Source organism: Echeneis naucrates, chromosome 9 (assembly GCF_900963305.1).
Source record: "Echeneis naucrates chromosome 9, fEcheNa1.1, whole genome shotgun sequence".
In the NCBI taxonomy this organism is placed as follows: domain Eukaryota; kingdom Metazoa; phylum Chordata; class Actinopteri; order Carangiformes; family Echeneidae; genus Echeneis; species Echeneis naucrates.
In genome coordinates, this window is record NC_042519.1 from 8,178,880 (window position 1) to 8,192,551 (window position 13,672).

General features: G+C 44.0%; 1 protein-coding gene across 3 annotated transcripts in view; it reads left to right on the plus strand.

The window, feature by feature from the left end:
* LOC115049366 (tetratricopeptide repeat protein 28) overlaps window positions 1-13,672 on the plus strand; it is a 158,536-nt gene that overhangs the window by 123,188 nt on the left and 21,676 nt on the right. For all 3 annotated transcript variants that reach the window (XM_029511505.1, XM_029511506.1, XM_029511507.1), the window contains 4 exons: window positions 342-849; window positions 9,416-10,212; window positions 10,338-10,882; window positions 12,103-12,626. In XM_029511505.1, the coding sequence (XP_029367365.1) occupies window positions 342-849; window positions 9,416-10,212; window positions 10,338-10,882; window positions 12,103-12,626 (2,374 nt within the window). The remainder of the gene's footprint in view (window positions 1-341; window positions 850-9,415; window positions 10,213-10,337; window positions 10,883-12,102; window positions 12,627-13,672) is intronic.

The window sequence follows — 13,672 nt, forward strand, 5'->3', positions numbered from 1 at the left end:
TGATCTGCTTCAGATTTCACCCCCCTCCTTACTTAGAAAAGCCTGAATCAAATCATGTTTTTTTCGTTGTTGTTGTTGTTTGGTCCCTGAGCTGTAAGCCTCCTAAAAGATTTGGGAAATGCCCCCCCACCCACCCACCCCGGCGCCCTTTCCCATTTGCTGTACAGTACTTGTGGCTAAAGGGGCATTTAAATGTGAGTGGGGAATCTGTGATGCAAAGGCAACATAATTACAATTACATATTACAATTAATGGATTGTGGATATAATTCATGGATCTTTCTGTTTATTACCTTGCTGTTTTCTTACTCGCTGTCCCACTTTCTGTCTCTTTATTCATAGGCTGCTTCAATGGCACTGAGCAGCTTGGGCCATGTATATACAGCCATAGGGGACTATCCAAACGCCCTGGCCAGTCACAAACAGTGCGTCCTGCTGGCCAAGCAGTCCAAGGATCAGCTGTCTGAAGCTCGAGAGCTGGGAAACATGGGGGCCGTCTATATCGCTATGGGAGACTTTGACAACGCTGTCCAGTGCCACGAACAGCACCTAGGAATTGCCAAGGCCCTGGAAAATAAACGAGAGGAGGCTCGGGCCTACAGTAACCTGGGCAGTGCATACCATTACCACCGTAACTTTGACAAGGCCATGTCCTACCACACTCATGTTCTGGAGCTTGCCCAAGAGTTAGAGGAGAAGTCCATTGAGATGCGAGCCTACGCAGGATTGGGTCACGCTGCCCGCTGCATGCAGGACTTGGAGAGGGCCAAGCAGTACCACGAACAGCAGCTGTCGATTGCTGAGGGTTTGAAGGACAGGGCCGCAGAAGGAAGGGCCTCCTCCAATCTGGGTATGTATGTTAAACAAAAGATTATGAATTCACTGTGTGTTACGTGACAATAACATGAACATCATCGTCTTCAGTGTTTTCCATGTCGATGATGTGGTCATTTTAACATACAGTATGCTGAAAGATAATATATGACAAAAGATGACTGCTCATGATTTGTGATGAAAAGAAAATCTTGATCCAGAACATGTTTTCCTTACCTTTACGGTAGGAAAAAATGTTTTTTTCATCTGTCTCAAAATTTTCCCAGTCAGCCAAGTTATTCAGAATGTGAACATGGATGCAGCACCTGAACATGTTGCTTTGCGTGGCTGCAAACATAACACAAGTTCAGCCTCCTTGTTGCGCTGGAGGCCTCCTTTTTTTGGTGTGAACATAGCTTTAGTGTGTCAGTTGAACACTTTCAGTCAATACTGTCTATGTTCAAATGTCAACATTGATCCCTGCAGTGAATCTCATGGCAACAGATTTGATTCATTTTCTGTAATTGTGGTCTCTGCACTGATTAGTAGCATCACCAAAATCCTGCAAACACTCATTAACAAGGGTATAGGTGTCATCTTCCATCTCAGACTGAAATCCACTTATTTTATAGCAAATAGTGTATTTAGATGTATGCCTACCTTCGGGATTTCTCATAGACCGTTGTAATTGAGGACAATGTGAAAGTTATTGTCCGGCAGTGCGTATGATAAATCTATTTCTTGGCACATCTCGGGAGATAAGGAAATGCTTGGCAGTTGGATAATAAGAAATTATGCACACTCATAAGAAATTGTGAACTCACTCTTTCAAATGTTTACATTTTTTTTTTTTTATTATTTTCATGACATTGAATTTAGATAAGACTGATTATCACTATTAAATGTCAGTGCTCTGGTAAAAATGTCTAATATATTTTTGGGTTGTTTAAAAACATATAGTCCTGCTTATCTTTTTATTGTTTTTGGGATACAGTATAAGAGTTTCCATTTGCTGCACTTGCATTTGTGTCTCCACTCCGTTGCTGGCTGCATTCTTTTGTTTGTCTTCATTTAAATGAGACGTTTTCATTCGTATTTATGTTTTAGTGAGACCTGAGTGTTTTATTACGTTTAGCCATAAGCCAACTGTATGTTGCTATATTATCACCATTTTATGTATAGATGTTTTTGGATACGGTAGTCAGGGGGGTTGTGTAATGTTCTTCCGTGAACAGCACCCAGTAGAATATGTAAAGTTACAGTGGTGGAGTGCAGAGCTTCTGGATGGGACCCAGGGAAGAAGAGGGGACATATTAGAGCCAACAGCCATTTGTAAGGACATGAAGAGATGGCAATGGAACGTTAGAATATAACACACAGAGTCGGTGTTTAAATAAACTCCTTAAAAACAACAAGAAAAAATATTCACACGGGTAATGTCTCCACATTAATCCGCCCAGCTCCCACCTTCACACCTACTTGGACTTAATCATGTCTTGAGATGAAAATGAGTGCAAAGATGAATAAAAAGGGAGAGCTGGTGATATGAGAAATTAAATATAGGTCTCTTGATTGACACTTAAAATGTGATTAACAGATCCCTATTATCACCACAGTAACCTCAGGGAGTCTACTGATAAAGGAACCTTGGGAATTCAGGTGGCCCTGGATATTCAAGACCCCATGAGATATATAGTATGGTCAATTCTCCCGTATTTAGTTCAGCAGTTACAGCCCACATTAGATAACTTATGATAGCCATCAAGATGGTAGTAAAACTGACTATAATGGACGACTAAGAGGCATAACAGCTCCTCCTAGATGATTTATTCTTTGACCTACTCTGTAAAAGTGTGCAGGCAGTGGGGTTAATCAGCCAAATATAAATTAAAGTCGTCCTTTGACCAGCTTAATGGTCACAGACCCTGTGTTGCTCTCATCTCCCAGCGCGCACCTGATTTTTAGAGGTGAGTTGGCATCTGGTTGTCATAAATTAGCGAGAAGATTTTATGACACTCTGGTAGATGAAAATATCGATGTCCAGTGGTCACTACACTGTGTATCAGGCAACAGATATCTCTCGTATGATTGGTTGGAGCACTCGCGTTCATTATTAGCTGCAACATTGCCATTTCCCAGTCCATGACAGAGTAGTCTTAGTGTAGTTGATTCAGTGTGAAAGACTTTCAGCTAGAGAGATCCTAAATGAGTTGGCGGTGAAGCTTGTTGCTCCACGGAGACAGCCCAGATGAGCTGGACCATCATGTGGATGCAGTAACTCCTGACACCCAGGGGTGCTATCTCTACCGCAGTGCTACCTGCTCTGTTGGTACTTCTTGTCTGTTTTCTTTCTCTTGTCTTTTCTCACATTTTGATGCCTCCCTCTCTCACTCCATCTACTCCCTTCGCCCCCACTGATTGTAATCTGCAGCTGTCAAGCTCCCAGTAATTGAAACTGACTTGATGAATCGCTTAATTACCTTTAATAGCTGATTCAAGAGGAACTGAATAATGAAGATAACGGAGAATGGAGTGGAGGTTGTGAAGCATCAGTCTGTAATTGCCCCATTGTTTTTGTTGTTGTTGTTGTTTTTGTTTGCGGCAGTAGGGTGCGCGTTGTAATTCCGTCACAGACACCCGCAAGGCTGCCTCGCACAAGAAGATGCAGGCTAAAACTAACAGGATGTTGTTTCCGACTTCAAAAAGTGCTGCCTATACACCGCATACAAAGAACGGAAGAATGATCGAGTGAAGATTAACGAGCAGCGATAAAAGCAAAAACCACTAGGCGAGAGATGGCAAGATGAAGTTGCAGAAACAGGAAAGAACAAACTTTTAATATGCCCTCTCAGCTTCTTGTTAATGTTGCGTGTAGTGTGGGTGGAACAGAAACTGACATGGCTGTGAGGTACAGTTGTGTCGAGATCATAATACTTCAATATCCAACCATGATGCCCAGCGGTACCAGAAGCCCTGGCACGGCACACTCTGACCTATAAAGGATATGAAAATGTTGCATTCCAGCACCATTTATTATTCATTAATTGGCCAACTTACCCTCTAGTCAGCAATATTTAATATCAGAGGGGGGGCTGAAGCAGTCGGGTTCCCATGTAGTTCACATTTCTGGTATGCATGAAACAGAATGTAAATTGTATTATTTTCACTTGTATTTCACTTCAAAGAGACTTTAAATAAGTTTGTTTGTGAGCATTTGTGTTTTTCCCGTGCTCACTTTCCTCACACCTCCTACTGTTGACCATGTATCTCTAAGAAGTCACACGCATTTTCAGCTCCATCAGTTGTAAGGGCTGGAGGATGTGAGGTAATTAAGCATTTTTATTATTATTATTATTTTCATATCCTCCTCCTTTTTTTCCCAGCATCCCTGGGGGGCGTTTTCTTGCTGATGTTCACAGGAATAAAGCAACAGAATGAGGAAAACAACAGGAGGAAGAGTTCACAAAACAATTCACAATCTAGACAATATGTACTGTGATGCTCTGTATTCACATCATCACTGGGGTCTAAAAAAAGCTCATAACTTCTGCTGTGAATTAGTTTCAGCCCTTTTATGATAAAACCCTTTGGCAATTACAGCTTTTTCCACTTACAAGTCACATGTGAACGAGTGCTGGAGTGCACATTCCAGAGAATCTGCTCTGTCCAGACATCTGATTACCAGGTTTTATGACATGTCTGACAGTCACAATGTCACATCGCTGGATTGTGCCTCATGATTTGTGTTTTAATAGGCTATACTTGTTCTCAGAGGTTTTGAAATAAACTAACAGCCCCTAACCCAAAGCCTGAGACGGCTAGATCTGCAGCATCTGAGAGAAATTATGTTAGAATAGCTTTTACAGTGAATGGCATATAATTAGAAAGAATCAACAAATGATTAGCAGATACCATAAATATTCACCATCATTACACAATTTCATTACTACAGCAGTATTACCACATTATTATAAACACTGTCATGACAACAATGACAGGATTTTGTGGGAGCATATTGGACAGAGGGACCAGACTTGCCTGGAGCCATGATGCATTGAGATTATGCAGTTTTACACCTAAGCCTTTGGGAATAGCAGTGAGTGGAGATATATTATTAGTCTGACCAGGAAAGGCAGCAGGGGAGGGCTGAATTTTTGGAGGACTTTAGTGAGCCTAATGGCCCAGACAGGATGAATGAAGCGACATTGTAATAGGGAAGACAGAGACAGAGTGCAGCAAATATGGAAAAAGTGCGTTTATCTGATATCTGTGACATTTTAAACTGTCCATTAATGACTGGTTAAATACCTTAAGTAAATATTAGCACGCCAGGAAAAGGAGAGTTGGGGAATGAACAATGGTTGGAAAAGAGGTCAAGTGGTGGTGGGATTATTTGGATGCCAGTCTTACTAGAGAGGTTTTTGCTGGCTAGCTGATCTTTGCAGCCTGGCCCCAAGTTTCTGTTTGTTAGAAATGCAGCAGTGTTCCCTGCATCCCCTAGCAAGGCCCCCTTCAATCTCCTGACAGAGGACCATGCCAGAAACTGGGCTAGACGTCCTGCGAAACGTGCTCCTCTGGTCCCCTGTGCCTACACTACATAACTTTTCGCCCACTGTACACAGTTATTCTTCTTCTTGCTGCAGAGCTATTTAAATGTAACTAAATCGCTGTAGCGTTCTTCTCCATTATTCAGCTGTGCCCTTTTTTTTTCTACACATCTGCAAATTCAGCATGACATGCGATCTGGTCCTAAACGGAGAGTCAATTGTACCTTGCAAAAAAAAAAAAAAGGGAAAAAGTTGAGTTTAGAGGTTGAACATTGTTGATGTAAGTGGTGGGAGGCATCAGATGTCATGTGTGTCGACAGTACAGCAACAGTTGGTTTAGTGAGCTGGAGGAGGTGGGGTGAGGGGGTCAGCTGGAGCAGAGAGGAAAACTGCTCAGCTGGTGAAGGAGGACAAGTGCAGCTCTGTGTTTCTGTTGGAGCAACACCCACTCAGCATTTGTCCATCTAACTCTACTATGTGTTAAAAAAAAAAAACCTTTCCTCTCTTCTGGTCAGTCAGACTGTAGGGGATCTCTATGTCTGCAAGTCAAGATTTGTTCCCTTAAACCCTGATACCCCCCCTCCCAGCTCCGCCCCTTCCCTGCTCCCGCAGAACCCTGGAGGATTTAGAGTCTGCCTCAGCTCACTACTACCCCCAGCAGATCATAACAGACACCATTGTACATTGTGCTTTAATACTTTGCATGCAATAAATGACTCTTTCAGCTTACAGTCACCAAAACATCATAATAAAGTGTGATACAGTATTGATTTCTCAGTCAGACACATTGCATCCATTAATAATAATCCTCAACACAGTTCTCTCTGCAAAGGTTGATGTAGTTTTGTAAATATTTCTGACAGGAAAAAAATGATTTTGAAATTATTTAAGGTATTCAGATACACTAAACGGCAGCGCTGTTGGGGTAAAATGTTTTGTGAATGCTGTCAAATCTCTCTGGAATTTCTTTCGGGGAATATCACTCTTCATTGTGAGATTTTACGCATGCCAGTCTCCTGCAGCCGAGACTCGAATTACCGTCAAAATATCCACGATCACCACAATCCCGGTATCCTGCTCTGCTTTTTACTTCTCAAACATAAATGTAAAATATAGCATTGACGCCGTTCCAAGGAACACACCCAACACATTATCTCCTGCTCAGGCTGGTCATCTCTACTCTATTTCTAGTATCGCACCCGCCCAGTAGCAGCAGCGCCATTGTTGGTAAAATCCGCTTAGTTAACTGTAGGAAGCAGCGCTCCGGGGCTCTGTAGCTCCTGCAAGAATGACAGTGATTTACCCAGAACACAGCACCATCCCTCAAAGTCATCACTGCAGCGTATCCCTCTATGCACAGCCAGCTGTGTAATGAAAAGTGACAACACATTGCCATGATTGCCATGCTTTTAATGTCTTTTGTTATGGGGGGATGGATAGGGCGCTGGATGGAGAGGGCCCTATATAAAACTTTCTGAATGATGTGGCGTCTCCTTTATCCTGGTTTTCTCTGTCTCCGTCTCAAGTCAAAAAAAAATTGAGCTATTATATTTAATAGATTGCGGTCAAGTGTGTTTAGCGTGTACCACAGACCTTCAGGGTTCTTTAACTAGAGGCTAAATTGAATCCAAAGACTGATATGTTGTTAAGAGCATTTGGACTCAGACAACATCGTGGCCTCTTCAACTTGACACCCCACCTTGCTGACACCCACTTTTCGTGTTCCTGGAGTATTTACCAGCATGTTTGGATACTGTTCCCAGAGGGTTTCATAATCCTTCTACCATATGGGAGGGCGGCGGTACAGATAAAAAACATCTTTCTTTAAGTTTGCCTCAAGGCATAGCCTACGGCTGATGGCAATTTTGGCTCCAGTTTCCAAACCCAACCTCATACCTAGCCATACACCCCAGCCTCTGTCCCAGTTGTCTTCTCTGCCCCTCTGCCAAACACCAGATCCATTTTTAGCCTGCAGCATGGAACATGTTTGCAAGTAATACATCAGTGGGCATTATATCTTCAGTAAGATCAGTCTCCGTTGGGGAAAGCATAACCTTGGGAGTGACTTTGTGGTGAAAGCTGTCATTGCTCCTCCAGCTAGCCTTGCTGTGAATCTTAACATGCTTCCACTTTGAGGAAAGATTCCCAGGAATTGCAAGGCTAAGGGTTTTGTTCAAGGGTGCAAGAAATGTAAAACCCCCAAACTTCATCGTCTATGTGTCATTAGTTTATTTTGACTGGAGAAAAATAAACTTTTACTCCATTTTTACTGTATGCAGTCCCGTTTCGGTTCATTCTAAAGTGATCATTCACAATTGATATTCTTCCTGTATTATTTGGTGGGACTGCTTCTGTCTGTATTCTACACCCAGCAGTTGCTCCCAGCATGCCAATTCCTTTGGACAGTGACCTGATGATTACAAGGTCAGCTCATGTTATAGCTTTTCACTTTAATCTGAGACCACAAGCAACCAAGCAAACAAAAAGCAAATCAAGTTTGATTTGTCAATAATTCTCTGCTACATGTTGAGTCATGAGCTGAATTAAGTAGGCAGAGGCTCTCTGATGATTTTTTTCCTCAGAAAAATCCATCAGTGGATCTGCAGAAAAAAAAAAAAAAGTGTTGGATATCTTTTCTGTGTACTCTCCATTCAGGCAGGTATAATTTGAGGCTTATCTCCTCATTTACACCTGATGTAGCAAAAAATATTGGCGTTGCACGCTCCACCTTCACAGGTCATGTGAATTTATTCCAGGCCCATCGACCTAAAATACAGTATTTATGAGTGCATGTATCTTACACGTGTGGTAATAAGTCAAGCCAATATGCATCACAGAGGCTCCTACTGTAGATATGCCAAAGCTTGTTCCATGATGTGCTGCTTTTCATTGAGCCAACATTTGAATGCATATCCACATCACTATAGTACATCTGCAGTCGTTTGAGCCGTCTGTTTAGTTTCAGTCCCGCTGTTTATGTAGCTTGTGTTCAGGCCCACGATGTGGCAGGTTTCGGATGAAATAAATGGGAAAACACACATGGCGGTAACTAATCCTGACGGCACCATCACATACTCACCACAAGCCACAGAGCCCCTCTCCCCGACACAACTTCCCACCCACTCTGGCTCCAGAGCTGTTTCCATCCCTGGTGTCCCATCACTGGCTGCACCCCAATCCTAGTTGCCTATTACTCTCCATGCTGATGCAGCAGAGCAATGGTGGCTGGACTGTGGGGTGGACAAAGAAATGCAGCTTGCTTCTCAGTTTCCATCCTCAGGCTGCAGCCATTCTCTCAGGGAGCTCAGTATAAGTACAATTATAAAGCTTGGTGATAGTACGACTAAAGAGTCCCTCAGATCAGTGATGAATTTCAGGGAAAGAGGTGTGATATGGCAGATATCCTGTGATGTCTATTTACTCTTTGCTGTTTATTTGTCAATGTGTGTGAGTATATGGGCGTGGGTGCATATTTGTCTGGCTGTTGTATTTATGTATGTGTGTGTGTTGTGTGCCAGATGGCTGCCTGGCTGTGGGGTACAGCTATTATTTCTCAGATGATGGTATTTTATCAGCGATAATACGCTCAATGGACTCGGTTCTCCATTATTTATCGTTTATCCACACTTATCTCATTTTTTTAAAGTTGTTTGCTGAGCTTTCCATCAGGCCCCGCCCCATACCCACACACACACACACTTTTACCTCCTTTGTTTTTCACTTTAATTTTCTCATAACTGTCTCCAAAACCTGCAGAAAAGTTGATGATTTTGTTAAAATCCCTCTACTACACAGTCATCAAAGACAGCTTAAACATTCAAAAGGTTCTATTCTGGGGTTATAAGAAACTCATTTGATACCACTACATTTTAATTACCATAATTTTGCGGGACAGTGTGTTGTGTAAGCAGAGAACAGATGGTTTGGAGAGCATATTTTAACAACCAAATGATGTGTTTTGGACATGAAGAGCTGACAACGCACTGGGATTTCACTCCATTTTCCCTTCAATGGGTCTTTAAATTCACCTTCTCACTTTCTCTCCTTCATCCACAGGCATCATTCACCAGATGAAGGGGGACTATGAGACTGCACTGAAACTCCACAAAACACACCTGGCCATTGCTCAGGAGCTGAATGATTATGCTGCTCAGGGCCGAGCCTATGGCAACATGGGTAATGCCTACAATGCCCTGGGAGCCTTTGACCAGGCCGTTCGCTACCACCGTCAGGAGCTGCAGATCTCCATGGAGGTCAACGACCGGGCCTCGCAGGCTTCCACCCATGGAAACCTGGCTGTGGCTTACCAAGCCCTCGGTGCCCATGACCGTGCTCTGCAACACTACCAGAACCACCTCAACATAGCTCGCGAGCTCAGAGATGTCCAGAGCGAGGCACGGGCTCTGGGCAACCTCGGCAACTTCCACTGCTCTCGAGGAGAGTTCCCTCAGGCCGTGCCCTACTATGAGCAGTACCTCCGGCTGTCCCCTGACCTCCAAGACATGGAAAGCGAAGGGAAAGTTTGCCACAATCTGGGTTATGCCCACTACTGTCTGGGCAACTATCAGGACGCTGTCAAATACTATGAGCAAGACCTGGCTCTGGCCAAGGACCTTCATGACAAACTGAGTCAGGCTAAGGCCTACTGTAACCTTGGTTTGGCCTTCAAGGCCTTGGGAGACTTCACTAAAGCAGAAGAGTGTCAGAAATACCTGCTGTCACTGGCCCAGTCTCTGAACAATGCACAGGCTCGCTTCAGAGCTCTAGGGAACCTGGGAGACATATTTGTCTGTAAAAAGGATGTGGCTGGAGCCATTCAGTTTTATGAGCAGCAACTGGCCTTAGCTCACCAGGTATGACCACACATAGTGATTGTGTATACAAGAACAATTCATCATATATATAGGAAATGTCATACTGAATGTAGTTTTGATATCATTCACTCCCTCACACAGATATTGTGAAATTCTTGTTTCAGGTGAAGGAACGTAGGATGGAGGCCTGTGCCTATGCTGCCCTCGGGGCCACATACAGACTTGTGCAGAAATATGACAAAGCCCTGGGCTACCACACCCAAGAGCTGGAGGTGTACCAAGAACTGGGCGATGTGTCAGGAGAGTGCAAAGCCCATGGTCACCTGGCAGCAGTCTACATGGCTCTGGGGAAATATGCCATGGCCTTTAAGAGCTACGAAGAGCAGCTGGAGCTCGGTCGAAGGCTGAAAGATCCTGTGGTGGAGGCCCAGGTGTACGGAAACATGGGAATCACCAAAATGAATGTAGGGGTGATGGAGGAGGCTATTGGCTACTTGGAGCAACAGCTGGCCACTTTACAGCAGCTAAGTGGCAACGAGGCAGTAATGGACAGGGGCAGGGCCTATGGAAACCTGGGAGACTGCTATGAGGCTCTGGGAGACTTTGAGGAAGCTATCAAGTACTATGACCAGTATCTATCAGTGGCCCAGAGCCTCAACCGCATGCAGGACCAGGAAAAAGCCTACAGAGGCTTAGGCAATGGGCACAGGTGAGTCTAGCTTCATGTTTTAAATTCAGTATTTCACGTTAGTAGAAAATTACTCCTCAGCCTTTGGAAAACACACAGGTATCAATTTCCATCTGCTAGCATGGCAGCAAATAATTGTAATTACTGGGTATTACTAATGATCACGTTAATCCTGCTTGGCATTATATTTCTTATTCACTTCAAAGACCACCCTGGTAAAGAGACACCTTGCCAGTGAGCTGGGATTGCATCTTCACCCAGTTCGTGCTAGCTGTCTCAGCAGCAACCTAGTAGCCCTGGCCCCATCTGTATGCAAAGAGGCTTGGGCACACAGATGAAGCACAGTTATTTCAAGGCAAACTCTTACATTTGTGGCTCTTCTCCCTCCTATTTCTCCTTATTTGTCAAAGAGCTGATAGCATCCGGGGAGACTATGCTGCAAAATAAAACACGAAAGGCTTGCCGAAATCCTCATTTCAGAGATGATTTTCTTCTTATTGTGCGTCATCAGCATGGCACCACAGCAATCATACACAGCAGTATTAGCCATGCATGAGTTCAGAGGGGAATAATAGACATCACACAGCAAACCTTTCTCATCTTCCAACAGCTTTTAGTCAAGCACATGCATTATCGCACAACATTAATTAAACTGAAGGCTTTTATTCTTTTAATGCTCCATTTGAACTGGCATTCACCAATTGTTGGTGTGCCTGAGACGGTGAATAAAGTCTTTTTGAAGGCTGTGAAAGCAAATAAAATGTTGAGATGGGATTGAAGAAGGGATCCTTTGGCAGCCAATCCATCTCGCATTAGAGGGTGGTTAACAGTGTTACCTTTAAAAACAGCCTAAATTTGAAATTTAATATCATGGATCAAACATTTGTCATATAGCCTTCCCCACACACTTCAGTCTGTCATCTTCGCTAGCTATCAGCACTGTGGAGGGAGCTTTACACAAGTTTACTGCATTGTCCATTCTTTTTTTTTTCTGTTTCTACAGAATGCATGTTTCTGTATGAATAGTATAGTTTCCCTTAGATGTAATCAGATGGGTGAATAGGTTCATTTAGAATTTTTGAATGTTGTTGGCGTGAAAATTATCTCATGATTCCTTCAATTGATCCAAAAATGGCAGTGACATATTTTATTTTAAATGTCTTGTCGCCATGTTATCTCTCACACCTCACACCTAATGTGCTTCACCCTGATGCTCAGTGGTTTTCTGTCTTCAATTTCAGGGCAATGGGAAACCTGCAGCAGTCACTCGTCTGTTTTGAGAAGCGGCTAGTGGTGGCTCATGAGCTAGGGGAGTGTGGAGGCAAAGCTCAGGCCTACGGCGAACTGGGGGCTCTCCATAGCCAACTGGGCAATTATGAGCAGGCTATCTCCTGTTTGGAGCGTCAGCTTGCCATTGCCCGTGACACCCAGGACAGGCTACTGGAGGGTGATGCCAGCTGCGGTTTGGGTGCTGTATATCAATCCATGGGAGAGTATGAGACAGCCCTGCGATGCCACCAAAGTGACCTGGAGATTGCAGAGGAAGCAGGCAGCCCAACACGCCAGGCACGCGCCTACGGCAACTTGGGCCTTACCTATGAGTCGCTCGGAAACTACGAGCGGGCGGTTGTGTTCCAAGAACAGCACCTAAGTGTCGCGGCTCAAACTAATGACTTGGCTGCGAAGACACTGGCCTATGGCAGCCTGGGGAGAACACACCACGCACTGCAAAACTACTCACAGGCTGTCATGTACCTGCAGGAAGGTGAGTGAGTCAGGGGGAACAGGAGAGAGGATTGCCTTTGTTGCCTGAGCTGATAGGCTTAGAGTTTGTGAATTCATGAATATGAAATTCAGAGCCTATTTGTAGCTAAGCCTTTGCCACATTTTTATTAGGATGTGTGCATGTGTATGTGTGTGCGTGCCTGTGTGTGTTTGGGCTTTTGTGCTTATGTGTTATAAGTGCACCGGGGGATTTTGTGTGTGTATTATGCGTCTGTGTTGTCTTCTGTGCTGTAAAGGTATACCAGCATTTGTGTGTGTTTGTCTGTGCAAACCTATCAGAATGCATGCCAAGGCATTTTTCCTGTTTACTGCTAGCTGTTCTTCACACCTCTGTATCTACTTTTCTCAGTGGGTTCTTTGCAGTGAGCTGCCAAAGGATCTTTTCACACAGTAGCTGACAGGCTCCTGCCTCTCACGCTTCATTGTCCTCTGCAGATTATAGTGAAATAAAAACCTGCCGCTTGGCCCCTCAAAAATTTATTATGTTAGTGACAGTGCGGGAAGTTTTTGTCACAGAGGATGTGATAAGTGGAGGCCCCCATGCAAGTTGAATGTCCCTACCACAGGATTCATGTGTGCACACAGCGACAGTCCTGATGCTGAGACACAGCCACCGTGTTGTGATCCAAACCCTGTTTGAATCCCAGCAGAATGATGCTCGTGTAAGATAGCAGGTGTGTATTTCACCCTGCATGTTTTAAATACAAGGGGAACATGTATACATCTCCTCCATCTCTCCTCCCTCTTCATGATTAGTTAGCCAGCCTTGCAGTGACCCACACACCCTCTGCAGGCCTGCTTTTTGAGCTTTAATGGAAACAAAGGAGACAGGCCATTCTGTCTCCACCCTGTCCTCAAGTTGTCCCCCTGCACTGTCCTTGTGTTGTTCCTCAGTCTGGCTGTGAAAACGAACAGTGCCTTCACTAGCGTTGACAGCCAATTATTTCTGGCCAACCTACCCAGGCCAAAAACTTGGCAAGCTTTTTTCGCTTCAGTTTTCATTTTTTTTTTTTTTCTACTCCTACT